The following is a 19,395-nucleotide window of genomic DNA, read 5'->3' on the forward strand; positions in this document are numbered from 1 at the left end:
TAATTATTAAGTTGTCTTTACACCTCGTCGTCCTTCTGCAGACCTTCCCCAAGTAACGCAGCATGTGTCAGGGTTACTATGCCGCAGAGTGCAGATATCGCAAGAAGCCCCACTATCGCTTCCTTGAAGAATATAAAGAAGATGAGTATGCCGACGAATCCGGCTATACACACAGATCTTGGTTCTAATTCGATATTACACACCGTTGGCCTCACCCTATAGGCATATACACCGGCCGCGACAATTCCGATAAGTATGATCAGCTCTAAGCGATACAGAACATAAATCAGCGTGAATATGGCTGTCATTGCAAGATAGTGGAATTTAAATCTATCAAGATTAGCAAAAACCCTCCTTTTTGCATCATTTAAATTCTGTGGGACACAGATCCTGCCTATGTTGAAGAAGTCCCTTGTTACATCCTTATCTCCCAATGCCTCCTTGATATTTCTCTGGAAAGTTTTTTCTTCCTGTATTCCTCCCTGCATGTTTTCCAAGGGCTCTTCTTTGTTTAACTACTAAAGATATTCGGCTCTGTGCTGTTTCAAAAATGATTGATCGCAAAGAAACACAGTTCACTACCAATGGACTTCTTCTGTTCCGGCAGGCATGTTTCATGAAGCCACCAATCAAATCTTTTCCCAGATAGCATTGGTGATCTCAAACATGGAGGGACCAGAACTAATGTCGACCGTAAAGACATCATTCATTTTCTTATTCCTTATTCTGCAGTATTTCTTCCCATCTCCTTCCAAAAACTCGATTCCAAATCCTTTGACAATTTCAAGATATATCTCGTTAAAGGAGGGCCTTGAAAGGGATCTCAGCCTCTCTTCTTTTTCCTGGATGGCTTTATCTGTTGTAATGATATTTGCTTTTATCTTCTCATTTTCATCCTCAAGCTCAACTATCTTTTTGGCAAGTCTTAGCTTTTCGTTGTTTATTTCCATAAATGCATCATTTTTCTTACTGTGGGTATATGAGTATTTGCGAACCTCTGCCTCAAGCTGCATATTCTTTTTCTTGAAGAGCTGGACATTCTCCTGAAGAGCCTTTGTCACGGTCTCCATCTTTAGCCTTTCCTCTCTCCGTTGGCTATTCAGTGCCAAGAGTATATTCTTTTCTATAGGGTTTTTGAACTTTTCGCACAAGTCTTGTAGCAGCGCTTTTGTCTCTTCCATTTGGGTATGTTTTTTTAGTTTCAGGTATTCACGGACTCATTACAGTCTGGCGCAGTCCAAAGTCCTGGGGGGATTGCACTGTAGGTTGGATGGCCGAGTGGTCCAAGGCGCTGGCTTAAGGTGCCAGTCTCTCAGGAGGCGTGGGTTCGAACCCCACTCCAGCCATTTTGTTTCTAACAGCCGCCTAATTTTTTGAACTCAGAACATAGATATTCAAAATGGTTTACTTGGTATGAGATGATCAAAGCAAACATAGGCAGCCATCCCTTTATTTATCAGGTAAGCAGATATTTGACATCTTCCTGAGTTATCTTCGAGTGGATACTTCCATGGACCATGTTCTTACTGATCCTTAGATGGGCTTTTGGAAACTTTGAAATGGCCCTGCTTATCAAAGACTCGCTGTCAGACACATTCGCAGCCACCAGGGATTCTTCGCCAACAAATGTATAAACAAAGCACTGGACACCACCTTTCAATCCCTCCCCGGAGAGCAACCCTATGCATCTCCCCAGATCCTTTCTGGTGCAGGACTCAGTTGGTTGATAGTAGTAGATTGTAATCTGCTCGTTGGAATCAGAAGCATTTTTGGCCTTTGCTAGAAGCTCCAGAAATTCCTTCTTGTTCTTGAAATATTGGGCCTTGCTGAGTTCTTCGTCCTTCTTTCTGTTCCTCTGGTTCAGCACTTCAATTTTTTGCCTATAGAACAGAGGGATTGCCTTGTCAACATTGACCACATTCCCCATGCTGAGCTTGCTCAAACAAAGTTCCGCTTCTGCATCGAGCTCATGGGCTTTCTTTCCAGTTACACCGACTATCCTTCGTGTATTAGCAGACACTCCTGTCTCGCTCACAATCCTGAACTTTCCTATGTCAGAAACATTTGTTACATGTGTTCCTCCACACATTTCTTGAATAATCAGCCCGTCACTCTGCATAGTTATAATCCTCACGTTTTCAGGGTACTCTTCATTTTGCATCCGGACAATATTGGGATTGTCCATAGCCTGCCTCCTGTCCAAGATCACGGCTTTGACCTCTGCACCTTTCTTAATAAAATCATTGATTTTTCTTTCCACATCTTCCAGCTCCTCGTTTGTTAGCTTCCTCCCTTCAAAATCAAATCTAAGCTTATCCGGGTCAACAAGACTTCCGCGTTGCTGTGTCTTGATCACCGTGCGGAGAAAGAAGTTCAGCAGATGCGTTCCGGTGTGATTTCTCATTATCCTTCTTCTTAGTTCGTAGTCATACATCTGCAGTGCCTGGTGCGATGCACTTCCATCTAGAGCCCCCTTATGAACAACGAATCCCAAGATTGCCTGTGTATCAGTAACATTGAATACACCTGTATCCCCCGAATCGTCTCTGAAAATAATTTTTCCGGTATCTCCAACCTGGCCTCCGCACTCTGCATAGAAACATGTCTTGTCAAATACAATCCCAAGCTCTATCCCTTTGGGTATCTTGCAGGGCTCGGTAATGACATCTTCCCCTGCGACGGCAAAAAGAAACATGGCACTCACGCCGTTTCTTTCATATTTAAAAGAGTCGTCCGTAGGTGGAAATTTGGAACACATCCCAATGTCAATATTTAGCTTCGTTCCTTTGGACTTCTTACTGGCCTCAATTGCTCTCTGCCTGCAGCTTTCAAAATTTGTATAATCAATCTCGATATTTCTCTCTACGGCCATTAGCTCGGTCAAGTCTACAGGAAATCCATACGTGTCATACAGCAAAAACAAGTCTTCCCCGCTTATTTTATTGCTACTCTCAGCGAGCCTGTTGAATCTTTCAATTCCTTTCTTTAAAGTCCTCATAAATAGGAGTTCTTCCTTATTCACACACTCAACTGACTCCAGTTCTATTCCTATTGCATGTGCCGCAACCACTACTAACTCCCCAAGAACCCCCTCCTTCAGGCCAAGAACTTCGTGTGCATATCTAACCGCTCTCCTCAAGATTCTCCTCAACACATATCCCACCCCGTCATTGCTGAAGTCAACCTTGTCGTATACACAAACAGCTATGGTTCTGCAGTGATCTGCCACAACTCTGAAGGCAACGTCAGTGCTCTCCGCCTTGTCGTTATACTTGAAGCTGCAGTGGCTTTCCATAGCCTTAATTATCGTGGAGAAGCTGTCTATTAGATAGTTGGATTTGACGTCCATAAGTATACTCAGGAGTCTCTCAAGTCCTATTCCTGTGTCTATACACTTTCTTTCAAGAGGAGCAAGGCCAGAAGTAGTTCTGTTGTATTCTATAAACACAATGTTCCAGATTTCAATGACATTGGGGTCGTCCTTGTTCACCAGTCTAGAAGCATCCCTAGACCCAATTCTGTCATAGTGTATCTCTGTGCAGGGCCCACACGGACCCGTATCCCCCATCTCCCAAAAATTGTCTTTGTACGACGCTGCAATGATCCTGGAGGGGGGAAGATACTTGCGCCATATTCTTCCACTTTCCTTGTCCAGCTCGTCGTAGTAGGTGACATATAGTCTGTCTGTGTCTAATTTGAGAACCTCAACCAGAAACTCCCAGGCAAATCCTATGCCCTCCTCTTTGAAGTAGTCTCCAAACGACCAATTCCCCATCATCTCAAAATATGTGTGATGGTACGTGTCCTTTCCCACATCATCCAGGTCATTGTGCTTTCCTCCTGCTCTGATGCACCTCTGCACACTACAGGCCCGGCGGAGATCTTTTTTTTCTCCAAGCAAGTTCTTTTTGAACTGAACCATCCCACTGTTTGTGAAAAGTAACGTGTCGTCCTCATAAGGAACTACAGAACTCGAATTCACAATCTTGTGCGACTTAGAAGCGAAATAGTTTAGAAAAGACTGACGCAGCTTTTCCGTTGTCCACATCATCAGGGTGCAAAAGTTTTCGGTGGATAAGTATTTATTTTGTTTTCTTCCCAATGTAAGAGATGGCTCGTGCTTTGAATAGAGCAAAACATCTGAGCTTTCACTATCTGATCTTCCCGGATAACTCGTTCCTTATTTCTTTTAGAAGCTGTGCAAGGTTCCGAGGACTCATTCCAGAATCCAGGAGCTTGTACATTTGGTCAATCATGTCCCCGGTGAGGTGTAACTTCAACTCATTGGCGAATTCCAATACATCCTTATATCCATCCTCCATGTATGCTAAAAATAGCAAGGGCCCAATAAAAAATTTGCATGTAGCCTTTGGCCAATACGCTCAAGCCGCCTCTACTTGTTCTGCCGGCTGATCTCAGCCATTCTTTCCAGGTGCTCGGCTGTTGGTAAACTCGTGGTCCCCTGAATCTCTCTTGTGCCAAAGCTATAGTCGAAGTCCTTCTCAATGACAAATCGTATGTCAGTGTTATCTACAGTGCTTTTTCCCTTGTGCTTGCACAATAGCGCAGATCGGTGTATTATGTCCGACAGGAACTTCTCTGTTAAGAGCTGGAGATTTCTTATCACGTCCTTGTCAATCTTCTTGTTGCAAAGCTTCAAAAGCTTTTTCGGGCAAAGAAAGTGATGTTCAATGCTCATTCCCTAGGGATGCAAAACATAGAGGGACTATTTTCCCCTTTGCTCCCAATGACAAGAATAATAGACAAAACACAGGAGATAAAGTATGCCGATGAGGTGGACTATATTGTCGAGGGATTGGATAATGATGAAATAGATACATCCCTGGAGCTAGTGGTTGACTTGATGGGCGATGAAAGGTTCAAGGCCTATATGCGAGAGTCGAGACATTTAAGTGAAATGGTCCAGGTGATGCTAAGGAAAAGAATATCAGAGTCAGCGCGTAATGTGGTGCTGGAGATACTATCCCAAGTATTCAACCCATATTCATTTGGTGATCTTAAAGATTTATTTAAGATCCTGTTGATGGTGCTTGATGGTCCAGTGTCGAATGGTACATTGATAGATTCTTCTGCCTGTGCCAGGTCAAAGGCAAGAGTTATCATGGAAATACTAGAAAGAATTCCAATCAAGTGGTATTCCAAGTTTTCTGAGTGTGTCGAACTTGAAAGGCTAGTATTTTTCCTGCAAATATGCATGAGCAAGAAAGTAGTGAGGTGGAACAGATTTCTACTTTCTTTTTTAGTGAAGTATCCAGAATTTGAGCTAAATGAAGATTTTGTTTCCGCTGTGCTAAAGAAAGGGAGAAGCTACGAGATACTGGTGAACTACACAGCACTTAAAGCAAATGTTGGAAAGCTGTCTCTCAGCCCGAGCTTTAGACAGTGTCTGAAGAGGGCAGTTTTGGAGGAATTCACGGAAAGCAAGAGGGATAAGAGCCTTGAGTGCATGCTAAAAGGATGGGCTCCAACGCCTGCAGTCTCATTGGTCTTGAAGCATGAAAAAAATGTAAATTTAAAAGGTAATAGAGTGCAAAATTTAAAGAGGAAGACGGATCTGGTAATAATACTCATCAATCTTCTTGGTAGGGATTTCTACTTAGACATTTCTTTAGGGTTGATTGCAAAGGCTTATTATAGTGTAGACCAAGTGACAAGATGCTATATAGCAGTGCTTCTCCTTTTTTCTATGCAAAACTTAGAAAAAGATGCCATGAAAGATGTGTGCATTGAAGACCTTAAGAAAGACGCAAGACATCTTCTTTTTGACCCCATGCCGCGCCTGAGCAAAGAGATTCTGGACAAGTTGATTGAGATATCAGGCTAGCCCTGCTGCAGAAGACCATAAAATTATATCAGCTGTGGCATACTTGTGTTCCTGTGTGCCTTACAGGGATTTATTTTGTTGTATTTCGAGCCCCATCCATGGCAGAGAAAACTCTAATTCAGGACGATAAGGAGGTTGCAAGAGAGCTGTTCACGATGATTAAGCACGATACCACTGCGATAGAGACGGGTCTTGACGGAAGCATTAGTGGTGTGGGAACAGACAGAGGCCAAAAGTTGCTGGTGGCGGAGCACTTTTCTGATATGGGATTGTCAGATGAGCTTTTAAAAGCCATTTATAACCAAGGGTTTGAAAAGCCAAGCCTGATCCAAAAGTCAGCAATTCCCCACATTCTTAGAGGACACAATGTTGTGGTGCAAAGCAAGAGCGGAACTGGAAAAACAATAGCCTACACATGTGGTGTTCTTGGAAACACAAAAATCGGAGAGAGAACGCAGGTGATGGTAGTAACACCTACCAGAGAGCTAAGCACTCAGGTCACGGAGGTCATTTCCGGGCTGGCCGGGCCTCTTGGAATAAAGGTCTTTTCAGCATTGAAGAACAAGATCACAGACTCCATTGGAGAGGAAGTTGTGGTTGGAAGCCCTGGAACGATTCTGAAGCTTATGGAGCTTGGAAAGCTAAACTATAAAGGAGTAAAGATGATAGTTCTTGACGAGGCGGACATCCTGCTTGACAAAGACATGATGGGAACACAGACATTTAGAATACTTAAGCTTATTTCCGGTGCACAGATGATTTTCTTCTCTGCAACATTTTCCGAGCAGGTAAAGCAGACGATCGAGTTCTATGCTCCCGATGCAGTCAAGATGTATGAGGAGCGCAACGGAAAGCCTGACGAGATTAAGTTATTCTATATAGAGGCAGAAGGAGAAAACAAGAGAAGGGCCCTGAAATCACTGTATGAATATCTTTCGATCAGCCAAATGATCATATTTGTAAGCACAAAGGCAACAGTTAACTATCTAAGAAAAAAGCTCGAGGACGATCTGCATTCTGTATCATGTCTGCATGGAGATCTGGAGATTGAAGAAAGAGAAAAGGCGGTTGGTGACTTCAGAAGCTCTAAAAGTAAGATTCTTCTCACAACAGATGTTTTTTCAAGGGGAATGGACATCCCGCAGGTCAATCTGATTGTGAATTATGATCTCCCAATATATAGGGGTGTCGCGTCTACACAAACGTACATCCACAGGATAGGACGGTCTGGGAGATTTGGAAGGACGGGGTTTGTGGTGGACTTTGTTCGAGATGAGGAACTGGAGGCATATCTGAGCTTCCAAAAGGAGCTGAAGTTTGCATCAAAGAAATTTACGATCAGGGCACTGGAAGAGGTTGCAGAGGAGCTTGGTTAGTAAATAAACATCTTGATGAAGACTTGGAAGGTGCGGAGGAGCTGTTTCTCTGTATGGCATAGCATGCATGTACTTATTTCAAATAAAACTTTTTATGCAATAAAGTTTTCTTAAAATTTGATTTTTGAAATCCTTGGAATGGAAGAACTGGAGGACGGTTTTGTGCCGGACTTTGTGCATCTAGCAACGGCGGGAGAAGTAGCAAATAGAAACAGCCTGGTTAAACGGGTGGGAAATGCCATGTACATTTCGGTTGGCAGCCAGATTAATGCATGGAACATAAGATTTTCTGAAATTGAAAAGAGCATTTTCACACTTAAGAAAAGGATAACGCACTTTGACTTCTCTGACGGGATACTGGTCGTAGGCTATGAAAACGGAGTTGTTCAAATACACTCAAATGAGATAATATCATTCCGACCACATTCCAGAAGGGTTACGAAAGTTGCAAAGATAGGTGATTGCATTCTATCCTCGTCTGCGGATGGTAGTATCATTTTATACGACCTGGTTGGAGAAGAGATCAGGATATCCTATGAAGGGAACGACATATGTGTGGAGAAGTTTTTCTCGAACTCTAAAGTTGTTGTTGCGGTTTGTACAGACAATACACTGAGGGTTTGGGACTTGGAAGACAGGCATATAAAGAGTGTGCACATGTTTGAAAAAGCCTTAAAAGACGTCTTTGTCATGGATGAAGAGGCAGTGATATTCTTCAGAGATGGGGAATCCACTTTTTACAATTTAGAAGACAAGACATCCCGTCCATTTAACAAGTTCAAAAAGCTAAGAAATATCAAGATAAAAGAAGAAAAGATATTCATTCAGAGCAAGAACAAGTTACACATCTATGGAGTGGACAAAAGAGACAGAATCATACTAAAGCATTTGGAAACAATGAAAATCAGTGATAGATATGTAGACTTTGACGTGACACCAGACGGTGGGGTACTATTTGCAGCCGTAGATAACTGCTGGGAGTGTGTTGAGAATGGAAAGATTTACTCATTTGGATTCCATAGAAATGAAATTCTAGGTTTTGAGGTCTGTGAAGAAAAGATAATCACATTTTCAAAGGAGAGTATAATCATCTGGTTGGTAGACGGGAAAGAGATAAGGAAAATTGGGAGTATACGAATAAAGCATGGGAGATGCATGTGTACATGGAGCAGTAATATTGTAGTTGGAAGAGATGCAGGCTTCTCTTGTTACTCAATCTTAAACTGCGAGCTGACTAGAGAAGAAATTATAGGGCCTGTGTCATCAATTTCTTCCAATGCAGATGAGCTACTGGTAGGAAAGGATAATGTAATTCTGTTTTACGATAATACGTACATGGTCTCTCGAATATTGGAGATAGAAAATCAAATATCATCCATAGAGGCATCTGGAGCTCTTCTATGTGTAGGCCTTTTGAACAGCAAGGTGCATATATACAGCATGGATGACCTAAGTCTAAAGGTCACCCTGTATGGACATGCCCTTCCGGTTAGATCGATGCAGTTGTCTCCAGATAGCTCCGAGCTCCTTACATGCGGTGCAGATAAAACTGTTAAAATGTGGGGAACCCAGTTTGGAGAATGCAGAAAAAGCTTCATTGGAGACTCTAAATGCGTAGAGTATCTAAACAAGGATCTATTCATGTTTGCATCTGGCAGAGTTCAGTACTTTAAAAGATATGAAAAGCTCAAAGAGTTCAGGCATTATGACTCGAGCTTAGTAAAGGTAAGAAAAGATATGATGATTTCCTGTGGAAGATTCAACATAGATCTTTACAGTATGGACAAATACGAACTTCAGAAGGAAGGGAAGGACGAAAGCGATGAGGAGGAGGTCATACAGACAGTTAGTGTGGTGAATTATAAGGTATACGACCGGTTCCTAACGAGATTGGAAGAGCTGTCCAACAGCTTCTCTAACGAGAATGTTAAGTTGTTTTTTGACGTTCTAATGGACATAGATTTTTGTGAGCTTGACAAGTTCCTATGTCTAATGAATTCGTCAGACGTCATCCAAGTTATGAATGTGCTATATGAATGCATCAATTGGAATGTAATACTAGTTGGGAGGGTGTTTATTTCTCTGGTTAGACTACATAGAGACATATGTATCTGTCACCCAAGATTCAAAATCTTTCTCAAGGGTATCATTGATAAGACAGAGGAGATTAGAGAACAAGCTAGTGGAAATGAAGGAAAACTTCTTGTAAAGAAGAGTATTTGTATGCAAGAAACTCCTGACTTTGAATAAACTATTTTCACTTTGGACTATTTCCATTATTGTCATGAAATTCTGGTTAATGGTGGGATTAGTAGTGGCTAATTTCGGACGATGGATGAAACATAATCCGTGAGAAATGCCTGGAAAATTCTGAGGTAGAAGTGCTATAAGTGGAGGTTAGAGGTGTTTGTAGTAAAAGAGACAAGAAGAAAAGCAGAGTGGTAGGAGTCATTGATTCACATTTGCCTTTGGAGAAATATCTCTAGAAGGGCCAAAGAGGAGTTGGATATGGATAGGGGGTAAGAGGGGAGCAAATGAGAGAGCATCGGGAGTCTAATAAGTGGGCGCCCTTGGCGAGTAATGAGGGTATGGCTAGTTTGCATGGTTGGATTGCTTGGGGGGTTGCACGGGTCCAATGTGGAGGAGTCTGAAGACATGAAGAAGGTAAGAAAAATATTTGAGAAAGCCTTTTCCCGTAAGTTGTATGACTCAGAAGTGGAGAGGATAAGAAAACTTGAGAAAGAACTCTGCTTAGACACAAGAGTGATGATTCCATTTATTTTTCATGGAGATAGAGTTGTTGCACTCCCAACCACAAGATACCAGGATGTAGATAAAAGTGAAAAGAAATATGTCGAAAAAGTTGTTGTGCAACTTCGGTGGCTGGTGTGGCGTTTGATGGCATGGGTGTATGTGCCTGGAGGTAGTAGTTGGATCAGAGATTTGATAAACGAAGTTTTTGAGGCGACCGTTTCCAGGGATCCAGATCCTGTTTCTCTGTATAAGGGGGCCAGGAGAAGATCTGGGATCCGGCTGATGGACCTGGTGATGAAAGTATTTAAGCAAAATGTCAGTATGGTGAGTGAGTTTGGACAACGGCTTGCCCGCTCTGCAGAGGATCGGATACAGGGGATACCAGGGTCTCTGTCGCCTGAGGAAAGGAAGAAAGAAGAGGAGATGCTGCGGAAGATCAAGGAGCATGGAGAAAGGTTATGTACCAAAGAAAGGCAAGAGGAGATGGTTAGGGCACAGGAGATAATATGCGATGTGTGTGCATATGTCTGGGAGAGAGATGAAGACAGAATGAGCTTTATTATGGAAGTATATTCAAGACATTTGTGCTTAAAGATAGTAATGCCTTACACTGATATTGAGGTGCCGCTAATTAGTTATATAGATCACCATAAACTGGTAAGTACAGATGAGAAATATAAGAGTATGAACATTATGGCAGAAGTATTCAAGCAAGCATTTATAGAGCATAAAGGTATTGATGATGAGAGCATCAACAATGCAGTTCGTGAAGTTAGAGAGAGAAAAAGGTTGGAAGAAATGAGAGAGATGGAAGAAAGAAAGAGAAGGGAGGAGGAAAGAGCCAAGAATGAGGAGGAGCTGTTGAGGATGGTAGAGAGGGAGAAGAGGGAGGAGAGTAAAGGGAGAGGCAAGAAGAAGGGAGGCAAGAGGGGTGCAGGAGAGGCTAAGGAGGAGAGTAAGGAAGAGGACGGAAAAGAAGAAGAAGGTGTAGAGGCAGAAGAGGAGGAGAGTGCGGAGGTTCCGTTGGTAGAGACGGCGGTTGGAGGGGCTCGGCGTAAGAAGAGCTTGAAGGGGAAGAGAAAAGGCGATGGGCACCACTACAAGATACACAGCCGGGTTCTCCGGTGGAAGAGGAGTGCTGAGAAGATCAAGCGTGAACTGGACAAAGGAAGCGAGGAGAGGTGGAAAAATAGATCGATTGAAGAGATTAAGGAGCAGAAGAAGGTGCATGACATAGTGGAAGTTTCAGAGCTCATCAAGAGCAAGGAGTGTGACAGGTTTTTTTTCCGGACTGGCAAGTACATGAAGGGCGGGAGTGAGAGATGGAAGATGGTAGCAAATGGGATACTTGAGGAGGGAGGGGAGAAGAAGGTGGGAAAGGTCGAGGTTGGGCTTTTCAAGGGCGAGAGAGGAGAGAGTGTGGTCTACCACCTGATGTTCAGGCCCACGGAGACTGAGAGGGCAGGAATGGTCGGAGGCTCGTCGTTTGGGAAGGGAGACGATGTGGATGAGATAAAGAAGGAGGAGTCCTCGGATATGTCTGGGTTTCGGTATCCTCCTGGTGTCCGGTGTGAAATGACGAGTAATGGGAATGAGTTCAGGATAGAGTACCGGAATCCCAAGAACACCAGCGAGGTTCTCCGGACTCTCACTATTCTTCGGATTCCTGAGATCTGATGACATACTATGTGTATGTGGCATATGGACATAATAAATATATGAAGTGAGTGGACGAAGTATTGCTTGACGTTATTCAGATGCTTCGGATGGCAGGGCAGGGACGTAAATAGAAGGAGTGTGGCTGGATAGAACTTACACGACATGTAGCTAGGCTGGAAAGGAGGTGGATGGGGAGGAAGGAGGATACAGATGGTGTGGGGTATCCATTGAAGGCAGTAGGCTGTGTGTATGCAAGGTCCCGGGCTACCATTTATTCGTCAAGTCGTTGGAAGGTGCTTGGCTTGGGAACCAGGGGAAATGGTTGCCGAAAATGAGCAGGCACTCATAGAGGATGGAAAAGTAAACAAACATGGAAAGGCCAAAGATAAGGACAAAGGCGGCTATCCTCCAGGCTGGAGCAGGCGCAGGGTCCCTTCTGGGCATGGAGCTGCTCTTCCGGAGCAACTTTGCCAGGACAAGGACGAGGGAGCTGATGCAGATGTAGGGGAAGAAGCGCCAGGACTCGTCCACATTCAGCGTTAGGCCTGCTGCAAGGAGTGACACCATCAGAAGGTCAATGAGAATGTCGACAGAGGAGTCTGTGAATCCGATTGACCCTGGGGTAAGGGCGCAGGAGGTGGATAGCAGGTGGGCAGGCAGTACGAGCAGGGAGGGGAGGAGGGTGGAGCAGACGGCCACAACCTCATCGCTGTTCCATTCTGTAGTGGTGAATGCAGCAATCGAGAGGATGGAGATGGCAGAAAATGCAAGGAGAGAGGCATCCAGGAGCAGATAGAGTGTTGCATATAATGCAGGTCGAGGCGTGCAGGAAGACTCGGGGTTGCCGAGGAAGAGGAGAGGGAATTGGACCGCCGAGTACAGGCAGGGAGGGAGTATTGCAATGAGCTTGAGAAAGGGATTTTGGTCGAATTGGCCTTTCTCCGGGATGTAGTACATGAGGACAGGAAGTGCAATAGATGTGTATGGAAAAAGGATACAGACAGGCAAGATTGTGGGGGGAGGGTGTGCTGGTGCATCCCTCTCCTTGGACGGCGTGGCAGTCAAATGAGACCTCTGGACGTCTATGATACCCATGAAGGGTCAGGGGATCGACGTATATTGGGTGGGGGTACAGCAGATGGCGGCTGCAAGGACCAATGGTGGGCGAGTGTTCCTGGCGTTGGTTAGACGCCTTGTTTCGTGTGTGCGGAGGCTTGGGGGAGTTCTTCCCGGGCAATCTCGCCTGAATGAAACAAGCAGGGCGATGGGTGGGGACAGTAGCTTCCAGGGAGATAGAAGAGCATGGCCACCGACACGGCGGTAGTAGCGGGCCGGGAGTGGGATAGGTGGAGCCGTCAGTGTCAGCGGGCAGGATTCGGGTTGTGGAAAGGCCGTGATAGGTAAGCAGCAGGATACGTGTTTATGGTCAATTGGTTGGGTGTGGGGACAAGGCGTGGTCTGTGGGCCATGTGTGCTGACGAGGGCTTTATGGGGCCGGGCAGTTGTGTGCAGCCTTGTGCGGGAGCGATGGCGGGGGGAGCTGCGGCAGGCAGGATGCTCTGTAGGTGGATGGAATGGGCTAGTTTGAGAAGGTTCTGCGGTGAAGAGGTAAGGAGCAAAAGGATATTATGCCTTGGAGGAAATGACCTGTGCAGGGCAGCAAGCACCGCTGAGAGACATCACGACGTCATATGAAAAGGAGATGGAGGCGACTAAGCAGGAGGAAAGATCTGGCCCATGAGGCGGATCTATGCAGCATGGACGCTAGTTGCAGCGGCTGGTGTGATGGACTGCTCCCCACGATTGGAGAAGGCTGCCGCCTTTACACTCGGGCCAGATAGCCAGGTGATAGTATTCCCGTTTATGTTCCAGGGATACAATATTGCTGTGCTACCGACAACGAAGTACGGCGACTTGAAGGGAAATGCCAGGAGACGTGTTGCATCCTTTTTAGAACACAATATTTCTCACGCGGTGTGGTATTTTGTGGTTGGCGGGATAGCATACAAGGATGATCGATCTGAGAGGCTGTTTAGTGAAATGATGGACGGGTACTTGAAGAAGATATCTGCAGGTGCATCAAAGGTGTACAAGGGAGGCCGCAAGATGTTTAGCGAGTCGTTGGAAACAGTGCATGAAATGATATTTGAATGCAACAAAGCGGGAGATGGTCATGTAGTGAAGTATGGAAAAAGTATCATAAACAGACTTAGCGACATGATAGAAAATGCACTTGGTGAAGTGTCTGCAGAAGAGAAAAGGAAGTATCGAAGGTTTTGGAGTAGGGTTAAGGAACGCGCAGGGTTTCTTTATAGTACGGAAAGATTGAGGCGGGTAGTTGAGGCAGAGAAGATAGTGTGCAATGCATGCAAGGAGATCTGCCTTGAGTTGGAAGAGGAGGAGCTGATGGGGCTGTTGGCAGAGGGAAGCGTGAGAAAGGCTTTGAAGGCAAAGGTTGATGAAGATGAGATTAGCCGCGGTCTATACTTAGAATGTACTGTTGTTAACACTAGTCTGTTATTAGATGCACACAGAGAGCATGGAGGAGATGTTACAAGGGAGTTAGTCAAGCAGATGCTGCTGGGGAAGAAGGGAGAGGAGATAGACAGGAGATATATCAACAAGGTTGCGAATGTAGTCAAGGAAAGGCAGAGAAGTGAGATGGAGAAGAGGGATCGGGAGCAGGATCCGGAGAGGAGAAGACTAAGAGCAAGAAGAGTGGGGAGTCTCTGAGGGAGGGGGAGGCGAGTGAGGAAGCGGAGATGCCGTTCGTGGAGGTTGGAGGAGCACGCAGGAAGACAGGCAAGAAAAGCAGGGGTGGCCAGAAGCGCTTCAGGATCCACAGAAGGGTTCTTCGGTGGAGAGCCCAGAGAAGATCAAGGAGGAGTGGGACAGGGGAGGCGAGGAGAGGTGGAAGGTCTCTTGAAGAGATCAGGAGCAGAAGGTGTTCCATGACATAGCGGGTGTGCTGGAACTTCTCAAGAGCCCAGATGCAGACAGGCTCTTCATGGATGCAGGAGATTACACCAAGGGCGGGAGTTCTCGAGGCCGTCTGGTGGTGGGGTTCTTGAGAGCGGAGGATGGCAGGAGTGGTGGAGGTTGGGATGTTCAAGGACTCTCCTAGTGGGTGCCCAATTGTGTACCACCTGATGTTCCGGGTTACAGGAATAGAGGGGATGGGGGATGCTGTGAGATGGGGGGCAATCTTGGTGAGACGAGCGACGTTGAGAAGATAGATGAGGATAAGGAATACCAGGATGCGGCAAGTTTGAGTATCCTCTGGGAGTAAGGTTTGAAAGGTGAAGGAGACAGGATCATTCCAGATAGTGTGGAGGAATCCTTTGAACACCTTGGTTCTCCGGCGTCTCAGGATTCAGGGCAGGCCATGGATGATCTGAGTGGAGTGATGTGTTGATGAATAAAACAAATGGTATTATGGTTGTGCTCTTGTTCTCTACTGACATGGTTTGGGTTATGTGGGGATCTCCTGGATGTGTGTGTGTGTTTATGTATGTTGACTGAAGAGAGCAGAGCGATCTGGTGGGTGGGTGTTAGGGATGGTCTGTGTGGCCTAAGAGCGTGTCGATAGATGGAGTGGAGAACTGTTTATTAATCAGGCCTTAGTGAAAGGAAAGACTCTCTTAGCTTGTGAAGTAAGCCAAAGTAACCATTTAGGATGGCAATGGGTGTCCACATCATGAATGCGTAGATAAGAGCAGCAGAGGTGAGGATGAGGACAAGGATGGCGACTCTCCATGGGGCAGTAGGCGGAGCACTCTTTTCGGATGGGCAATACCTGTCGTTGAGCAACCGTGCCAGGATGAGTATGGGGAATGGGACTGCAGAGAGAAGACGGTACTCGGGTTCTTTACATACGAGCACAAGACTTACTAGAGGGCATAGTAGGATCAGGATGTCGATAAGGACGTTGATGCCAGTATCTGTGAAGGCGGTTTGTCCTGGAACAAGGCGGCAGGAGGTGGAGAGGAGATAGGTGGGTGGGATGAAGAGAGAGGGAAGGACGATAGAAAAGATGAGTGAATCATCACCTTTCCATTCATTGATGGGGAGTGCAGTGATTGAAAGGATGGAGATGGCGGCGAATGCAAGAAATAGGAGATTGAGGGTGTAGTATGGTGTGGTGTGGAGTAGTATGGCATACTGTACCGCTGAGTATGAAAAGGGGAGGAGTATTGTGATGAACCTGAGGAGAAGACTCTTTTTAAAACTGTCTTCGTCGGAGATGAAGTACATGATGGCAGGGAATACAATTGAGACGAATGGAGCAATGCCGAGGATCTTCCTCCAGTGTCGCAGGTTTTCGGTGTGTTGCTTGTCAGTTCTGTGTATCTCTGGAACGTGTGTGATGTTCATGTGGGGTAGAGAAGAAGTATGGATGAAATGGATATGCTGATATGATTGGGTGTGTGAGAATTAGTAGTAGGGACTTCGTTGTGAGTAGGATATGGCGTGTATTGTTGGGGGGACTGGGTTTGATGGCGGGGCTAGGGTCTGGGTGGTCTGTAGAGCTGGAAATGTTATGGGGAGAGAGGACTGGATGAGGCAGAGGCTCTAGGATTGTGGGTTGTATGAGGGGCGGTGTCTTTCTCTTGTTCGCTCCCCTGGGATTGTCGAGAAGGTGGAGCTTCTTTCGGTGGGGATGTCGCGGAGAGTGCAGTGCCGTGGGGAGTGCTTCGGAGAGGGGATGCGGAGCGGATGGCCAACACACGGGTTAGGAGCTTTGAGTTTGCAGCTCTGGCGGCGTGCTGGGTGCTTTGCGGTGCGATGTGCCCGGTTACTCGCTGCCTGGGAGGCGGGGGTCTTGGGCGGTATGTCTGGTGTGTGGACGACTTTGGAAACTGCAAGACAACGGTTCTCGCAGAGGATGTGCAGGGTTTCTCGGGAGAAGGTGCGAGGTGTGCGGGAAGGCGCTTGGGATCTGCGGAAGGCTGTCGGATGTTCGGCAGGGGTCGGCGGCTCTGTTGCTGGAAGCTCTGGATTGCAGCAGGCGCTTTGTGGGGATTGTGGTGAAGGGCGCAAATGCATCTCGGGAGCTGGGGGTAGGGCGTGGGGGGCTTCCTGTGCTTTGCAAGGGCGTGGGGCGGGACCTCGGGAAGTAGGGCAGGCGGTGCAGTGCTGTCTATCCAGAGAGTGGCAGGGGCGGGCTTTGGACTCTCGGTGGGGTCCCGGATGATGGATGAGGTGTGTTTCCAATGGAAGCGAGGTCTTAATTGCGTCTATGGATAGAATTGGTTGGTGAGGTTAGGTGTCTCTCTGTCGGAATGGCTGGAGACTGCGGGGTGTGCAGGTATGTCCTTCCTGGCAAGGAGCTTGAGGTGGGTGAGATTCTTGATGGCTGATGGGAGGGCCCGGCGATTGGGATAGAGAGGCTGTGCGGCGGTGGAGGCAGCCGATCAAGACGGAAAAGGGCGATGCGGAGTATTTCTGTGGGTTTGGACAGGGAGGAGAGTGGAAGTGATGGCCTTTGCTTGGGGTTGGTTGTCCTTGCGACTCTCGCAGCGGGCTTTGTGGCAGGCTCTGATGTGTTGAGGTGCTGGGGATTTGGTCCTGCGACTGGGGATGTGTGTCTTTGGGTTGAGGCAGGGTTCTGGCGATGTCCGCTCCCTGGCGGAGGGGCGGATGGACAAGGGCCTGGCTTTTGGGATGCGGCTCTGAGGGAAGCTCGGATGTTCTGCAGGAGTTGTGTGGGACTCCGGATGATTGGATGGAGAAGATGATGGCGGAGGCTTTGCGGGAGAGGGGATGAGAGCATTCGTTATGGTTGATTTATAGGATGAGGAGAGGCCGGCTAGAGGGTTGCTAGCTGTTTTGGAGGATGTGGCTGTGCTTGTTGGGCTGTCTGGGCACCTTTTGTGGGGCTTCCGTGGAGTCTGCCTGTGTGTCGGATGTTCCGAGCTCGGATGTGGAGGTTTTGGTGGAGGAGGGCAGTGGAGATGGGGCGCTGGAGCGGGGTGTGTGAGTGGATGTGCGGAGATTGTGGTTGATAAGTGTTTGCTGGGATGGTGCTTGGCCTTGATGTTAGGAGTGGCAGGCCTCTTTTCTCTCTCTGGGTGTTCTGGCTAAGGAGGGAGGAAGGGATAGTTATGGGAGTGTGATGCTGTGTAGAAGTTTGTGGTTTGGGGGACTCTGTTTCTGTGTGTTTGGTGTTTGGTTCTGGATTGGCTTCGTGTGTGTGGCATCCTTCTGTGTGGTTCTTCTTCTTCTTCTTTGGGGGAGGCGTGCCTTTGGTTGGGGGCTGGAGGAATGGGTTGCCTGGCTTTGGACGGCTAGTGGCAGCGACTGACGGTGGTTGTTTGAATGTGCCGCAGTTGTTTGTACGGGGCGGTTGGCATCTAAGACGAGCGCTGGACTCGGATCGGAAGTCTGGATGATCTGAAGGCATGGGTGCTAGATGGGATGCAGGGCGTGGCATGGGGGCTGTTGGAGAAGCTGGCGGGGCTGGACCGGCTTCGGATTGGTTGGGGGTGTTTTGGCTTGGCAGTCTCGGGGAGTTGGATGGGCGCGGCCATCGATCGGAGACGTGCAAGGACTGCTGCCCAGCACACGGATGCTCAAGGGGGATGCTAGATGCTCAAGAGGGGATATTCACATGTCTTTAATCGGGCAAGCAGGCAGGCGCTGGGGGACGTGTGTTCAGCCGACTATGAGCAGCAGTGGCAGTCGTATCGCCGGAGCCTCTTGTGCAGTCATGGAGTGGAGTAGTCGCGGGCTGATTGATGGGCATTCGGCAGGGCGGTGGGCATTCGGCAGGGCGGTGGGCACGGTCATCAAATAGCTCGGTGCAGTCTCCGGATCTGGTGCGTGATGGCGCGGCGAGTACGGTGCAGTGTTTGATCCTGTGTTCGCCCTGGTTTCGTCGTTGGTTAGCAAGGTGAAGGAAAGCACGGATGGCAGTGAGCATGGAGCATGGGAGTCCACGCAGTCTTATGAGGGGAGAGGGCCCTTCCGAGATTGGCAGTCCTTTCGTTCGGGCGGACGGGTTCTTCTCTGCTTCGTGCAGCATGCTCTGCTTCGTGCAGCATCCGGCTTAGTTCATCGTTCATCGAATGCAGCAGAAAAGGCCTCGATTCCTTTGAAGATCATCGACGGCTTGGGCACATGATGTCCTGAGGGACTTGAGCTTTTGGGCAGGGAGTCGAAGGCGGTGGTGGCATCCCGAAGAATCTCGTGGGGTTGCGCTCTCTGGGGTTCTGGGACGTTTGGCGATCGGCTTTTCTGGACGGCTCGCCTGACTGTCTCTGAAGAGAGGCGTATCAATGCCATGGGGAAGGTAGAGGGCTTGAGGCTTATTTCGTGTATGCACCGATGAAGGTGTTCCAGGTCCGGCTGGCTTCGAGGCAGTCGAACTGCACCTCGCTCGGGGCCAAGAGACCAAGCTCGGGGCCAAGAGACCAAGGATGGCAAGCCTCTGGGGGATCTCGACCTCCTGGACCTCTTGGTCCGGGCCTTCGGTGACATGGGGCAGGGCGCTCCGAAGGGCGTGTTTGAACGTTTTGAGTGGCCTTGGATAGTCGTCGAGAGGGCATTGGCCGCTCGGAAGCAGCAGGAAAAGTCTGTGGCATCTTGTTTAGAAGAGGGGCGTGAAGTGGACGACAGCCTCCTCTAGGGCGTCGAGGCACTGGTGGCAGCATCGACAGCAGCAGTTCGTTGGGGCTTGGGTTCGTTTGTCTCCAGGCCGTTTCTGATACCGTCGAGTAGGTTCTTGTCTTGCAAGGGATGATGGCGGACGATTCTTTGCTT

The 19,395-nt window shown here is 47.5% G+C and overlaps 14 protein-coding genes across 14 annotated transcripts, besides 1 other annotated feature; 6 read left to right on the forward strand and 8 right to left on the reverse strand.

Moving 5' to 3' along the window:
* Positions 1 to 17: 17 nt before the first annotated feature.
* Positions 18 to 488, reverse strand: ECU02_1470 (prenylated RAB acceptor 1; the record flags this gene model as incomplete). The annotated part of the gene is made up of 1 exon (NM_001040861.1): positions 18 to 488. The coding sequence occupies one exon, from the start codon at positions 486 to 488 to the stop codon at positions 18 to 20; it is 471 nt and encodes a 156-aa protein (NP_584672.1).
* A 141-nt stretch (positions 489 to 629) lies between these two features.
* On the reverse strand, positions 630 to 1,181 carry ECU02_1480 (uncharacterized protein; the record flags this gene model as incomplete). The annotated part of the gene is made up of 1 exon (NM_001040862.1): positions 630 to 1,181. The coding sequence occupies one exon, from the start codon at positions 1,179 to 1,181 to the stop codon at positions 630 to 632; it is 552 nt and encodes a 183-aa protein (NP_584673.1).
* Positions 1,182 to 1,264: 83 nt separating this feature from the next.
* Positions 1,265 to 1,346, forward strand: a tRNA (tRNA-Leu).
* A 110-nt stretch (positions 1,347 to 1,456) lies between these two features.
* ECU02_1490 (uncharacterized protein) lies at positions 1,457 to 4,051 on the reverse strand (the record flags this gene model as incomplete). Its single annotated transcript, NM_001040863.1, has 1 exon — positions 1,457 to 4,051. The coding sequence occupies one exon, from the start codon at positions 4,049 to 4,051 to the stop codon at positions 1,457 to 1,459; it is 2,595 nt and encodes an 864-aa protein (NP_584674.1).
* Positions 4,052 to 4,151: 100 nt separating this feature from the next.
* On the reverse strand, positions 4,152 to 4,322 carry ECU02_1495 (uncharacterized protein; the record flags this gene model as incomplete). Its single annotated transcript, NM_001415546.1, has 1 exon — positions 4,152 to 4,322. One exon carries the CDS (start codon positions 4,320 to 4,322, stop codon positions 4,152 to 4,154), a length of 171 nt encoding a protein of 56 aa, NP_001402572.1.
* Positions 4,323 to 4,393: 71 nt separating this feature from the next.
* Positions 4,394 to 4,699, reverse strand: ECU02_1500 (transcription initiation factor TFIID subunit A; the record flags this gene model as incomplete). Its single annotated transcript, NM_001040864.1, has 1 exon — positions 4,394 to 4,699. One exon carries the CDS (start codon positions 4,697 to 4,699, stop codon positions 4,394 to 4,396), a length of 306 nt encoding a protein of 101 aa, NP_584675.1.
* Positions 4,700 to 4,747: 48 nt separating this feature from the next.
* Positions 4,748 to 5,845, forward strand: ECU02_1510 (uncharacterized protein; the record flags this gene model as incomplete). Its single annotated transcript, NM_001040865.2, has 1 exon — positions 4,748 to 5,845. The coding sequence occupies one exon, from the start codon at positions 4,748 to 4,750 to the stop codon at positions 5,843 to 5,845; it is 1,098 nt and encodes a 365-aa protein (NP_584676.2).
* Positions 5,846 to 5,943: 98 nt separating this feature from the next.
* Positions 5,944 to 7,221, forward strand: ECU02_1520 (putative DEAD-box helicase; the record flags this gene model as incomplete). The annotated part of the gene is made up of 1 exon (NM_001040866.1): positions 5,944 to 7,221. The coding sequence occupies one exon, from the start codon at positions 5,944 to 5,946 to the stop codon at positions 7,219 to 7,221; it is 1,278 nt and encodes a 425-aa protein (NP_584677.1).
* A 138-nt stretch (positions 7,222 to 7,359) lies between these two features.
* Positions 7,360 to 9,471, forward strand: ECU02_1530 (uncharacterized protein; the record flags this gene model as incomplete). Its single annotated transcript, NM_001040867.1, has 1 exon — positions 7,360 to 9,471. One exon carries the CDS (start codon positions 7,360 to 7,362, stop codon positions 9,469 to 9,471), a length of 2,112 nt encoding a protein of 703 aa, NP_584678.1.
* Positions 9,472 to 9,801: 330 nt separating this feature from the next.
* On the forward strand, positions 9,802 to 11,652 carry ECU02_1540 (uncharacterized protein; the record flags this gene model as incomplete). The annotated part of the gene is made up of 1 exon (NM_001040868.1): positions 9,802 to 11,652. One exon carries the CDS (start codon positions 9,802 to 9,804, stop codon positions 11,650 to 11,652), a length of 1,851 nt encoding a protein of 616 aa, NP_584679.1.
* Positions 11,653 to 11,898: 246 nt separating this feature from the next.
* On the reverse strand, positions 11,899 to 12,729 carry ECU02_1550 (uncharacterized protein; the record flags this gene model as incomplete). The annotated part of the gene is made up of 1 exon (NM_001040869.1): positions 11,899 to 12,729. The coding sequence occupies one exon, from the start codon at positions 12,727 to 12,729 to the stop codon at positions 11,899 to 11,901; it is 831 nt and encodes a 276-aa protein (NP_584680.1).
* A 642-nt stretch (positions 12,730 to 13,371) lies between these two features.
* On the forward strand, positions 13,372 to 14,367 carry ECU02_1560 (uncharacterized protein; the record flags this gene model as incomplete). Its single annotated transcript, NM_001040870.1, has 1 exon — positions 13,372 to 14,367. The coding sequence occupies one exon, from the start codon at positions 13,372 to 13,374 to the stop codon at positions 14,365 to 14,367; it is 996 nt and encodes a 331-aa protein (NP_584681.1).
* An 876-nt stretch (positions 14,368 to 15,243) lies between these two features.
* ECU02_1570 (uncharacterized protein) lies at positions 15,244 to 16,008 on the reverse strand (the record flags this gene model as incomplete). Its single annotated transcript, NM_001040871.1, has 1 exon — positions 15,244 to 16,008. The coding sequence occupies one exon, from the start codon at positions 16,006 to 16,008 to the stop codon at positions 15,244 to 15,246; it is 765 nt and encodes a 254-aa protein (NP_584682.1).
* Positions 16,009 to 17,066: 1,058 nt separating this feature from the next.
* Positions 17,067 to 17,372, forward strand: ECU02_1580 (uncharacterized protein; the record flags this gene model as incomplete). The annotated part of the gene is made up of 1 exon (NM_001040872.1): positions 17,067 to 17,372. The coding sequence occupies one exon, from the start codon at positions 17,067 to 17,069 to the stop codon at positions 17,370 to 17,372; it is 306 nt and encodes a 101-aa protein (NP_584683.1).
* A 71-nt stretch (positions 17,373 to 17,443) lies between these two features.
* On the reverse strand, positions 17,444 to 18,067 carry ECU02_1590 (uncharacterized protein; the record flags this gene model as incomplete). The annotated part of the gene is made up of 1 exon (NM_001040873.1): positions 17,444 to 18,067. The coding sequence occupies one exon, from the start codon at positions 18,065 to 18,067 to the stop codon at positions 17,444 to 17,446; it is 624 nt and encodes a 207-aa protein (NP_584684.1).
* Between the last annotated feature and the right edge of the window lie 1,328 nt (positions 18,068 to 19,395).

This window comes from Encephalitozoon cuniculi, chromosome II, assembly GCF_000091225.2.
Source record: "Encephalitozoon cuniculi GB-M1 chromosome II, complete sequence".
In the NCBI taxonomy this organism is placed as follows: Eukaryota; Fungi; Microsporidia; family Unikaryonidae; genus Encephalitozoon; species Encephalitozoon cuniculi.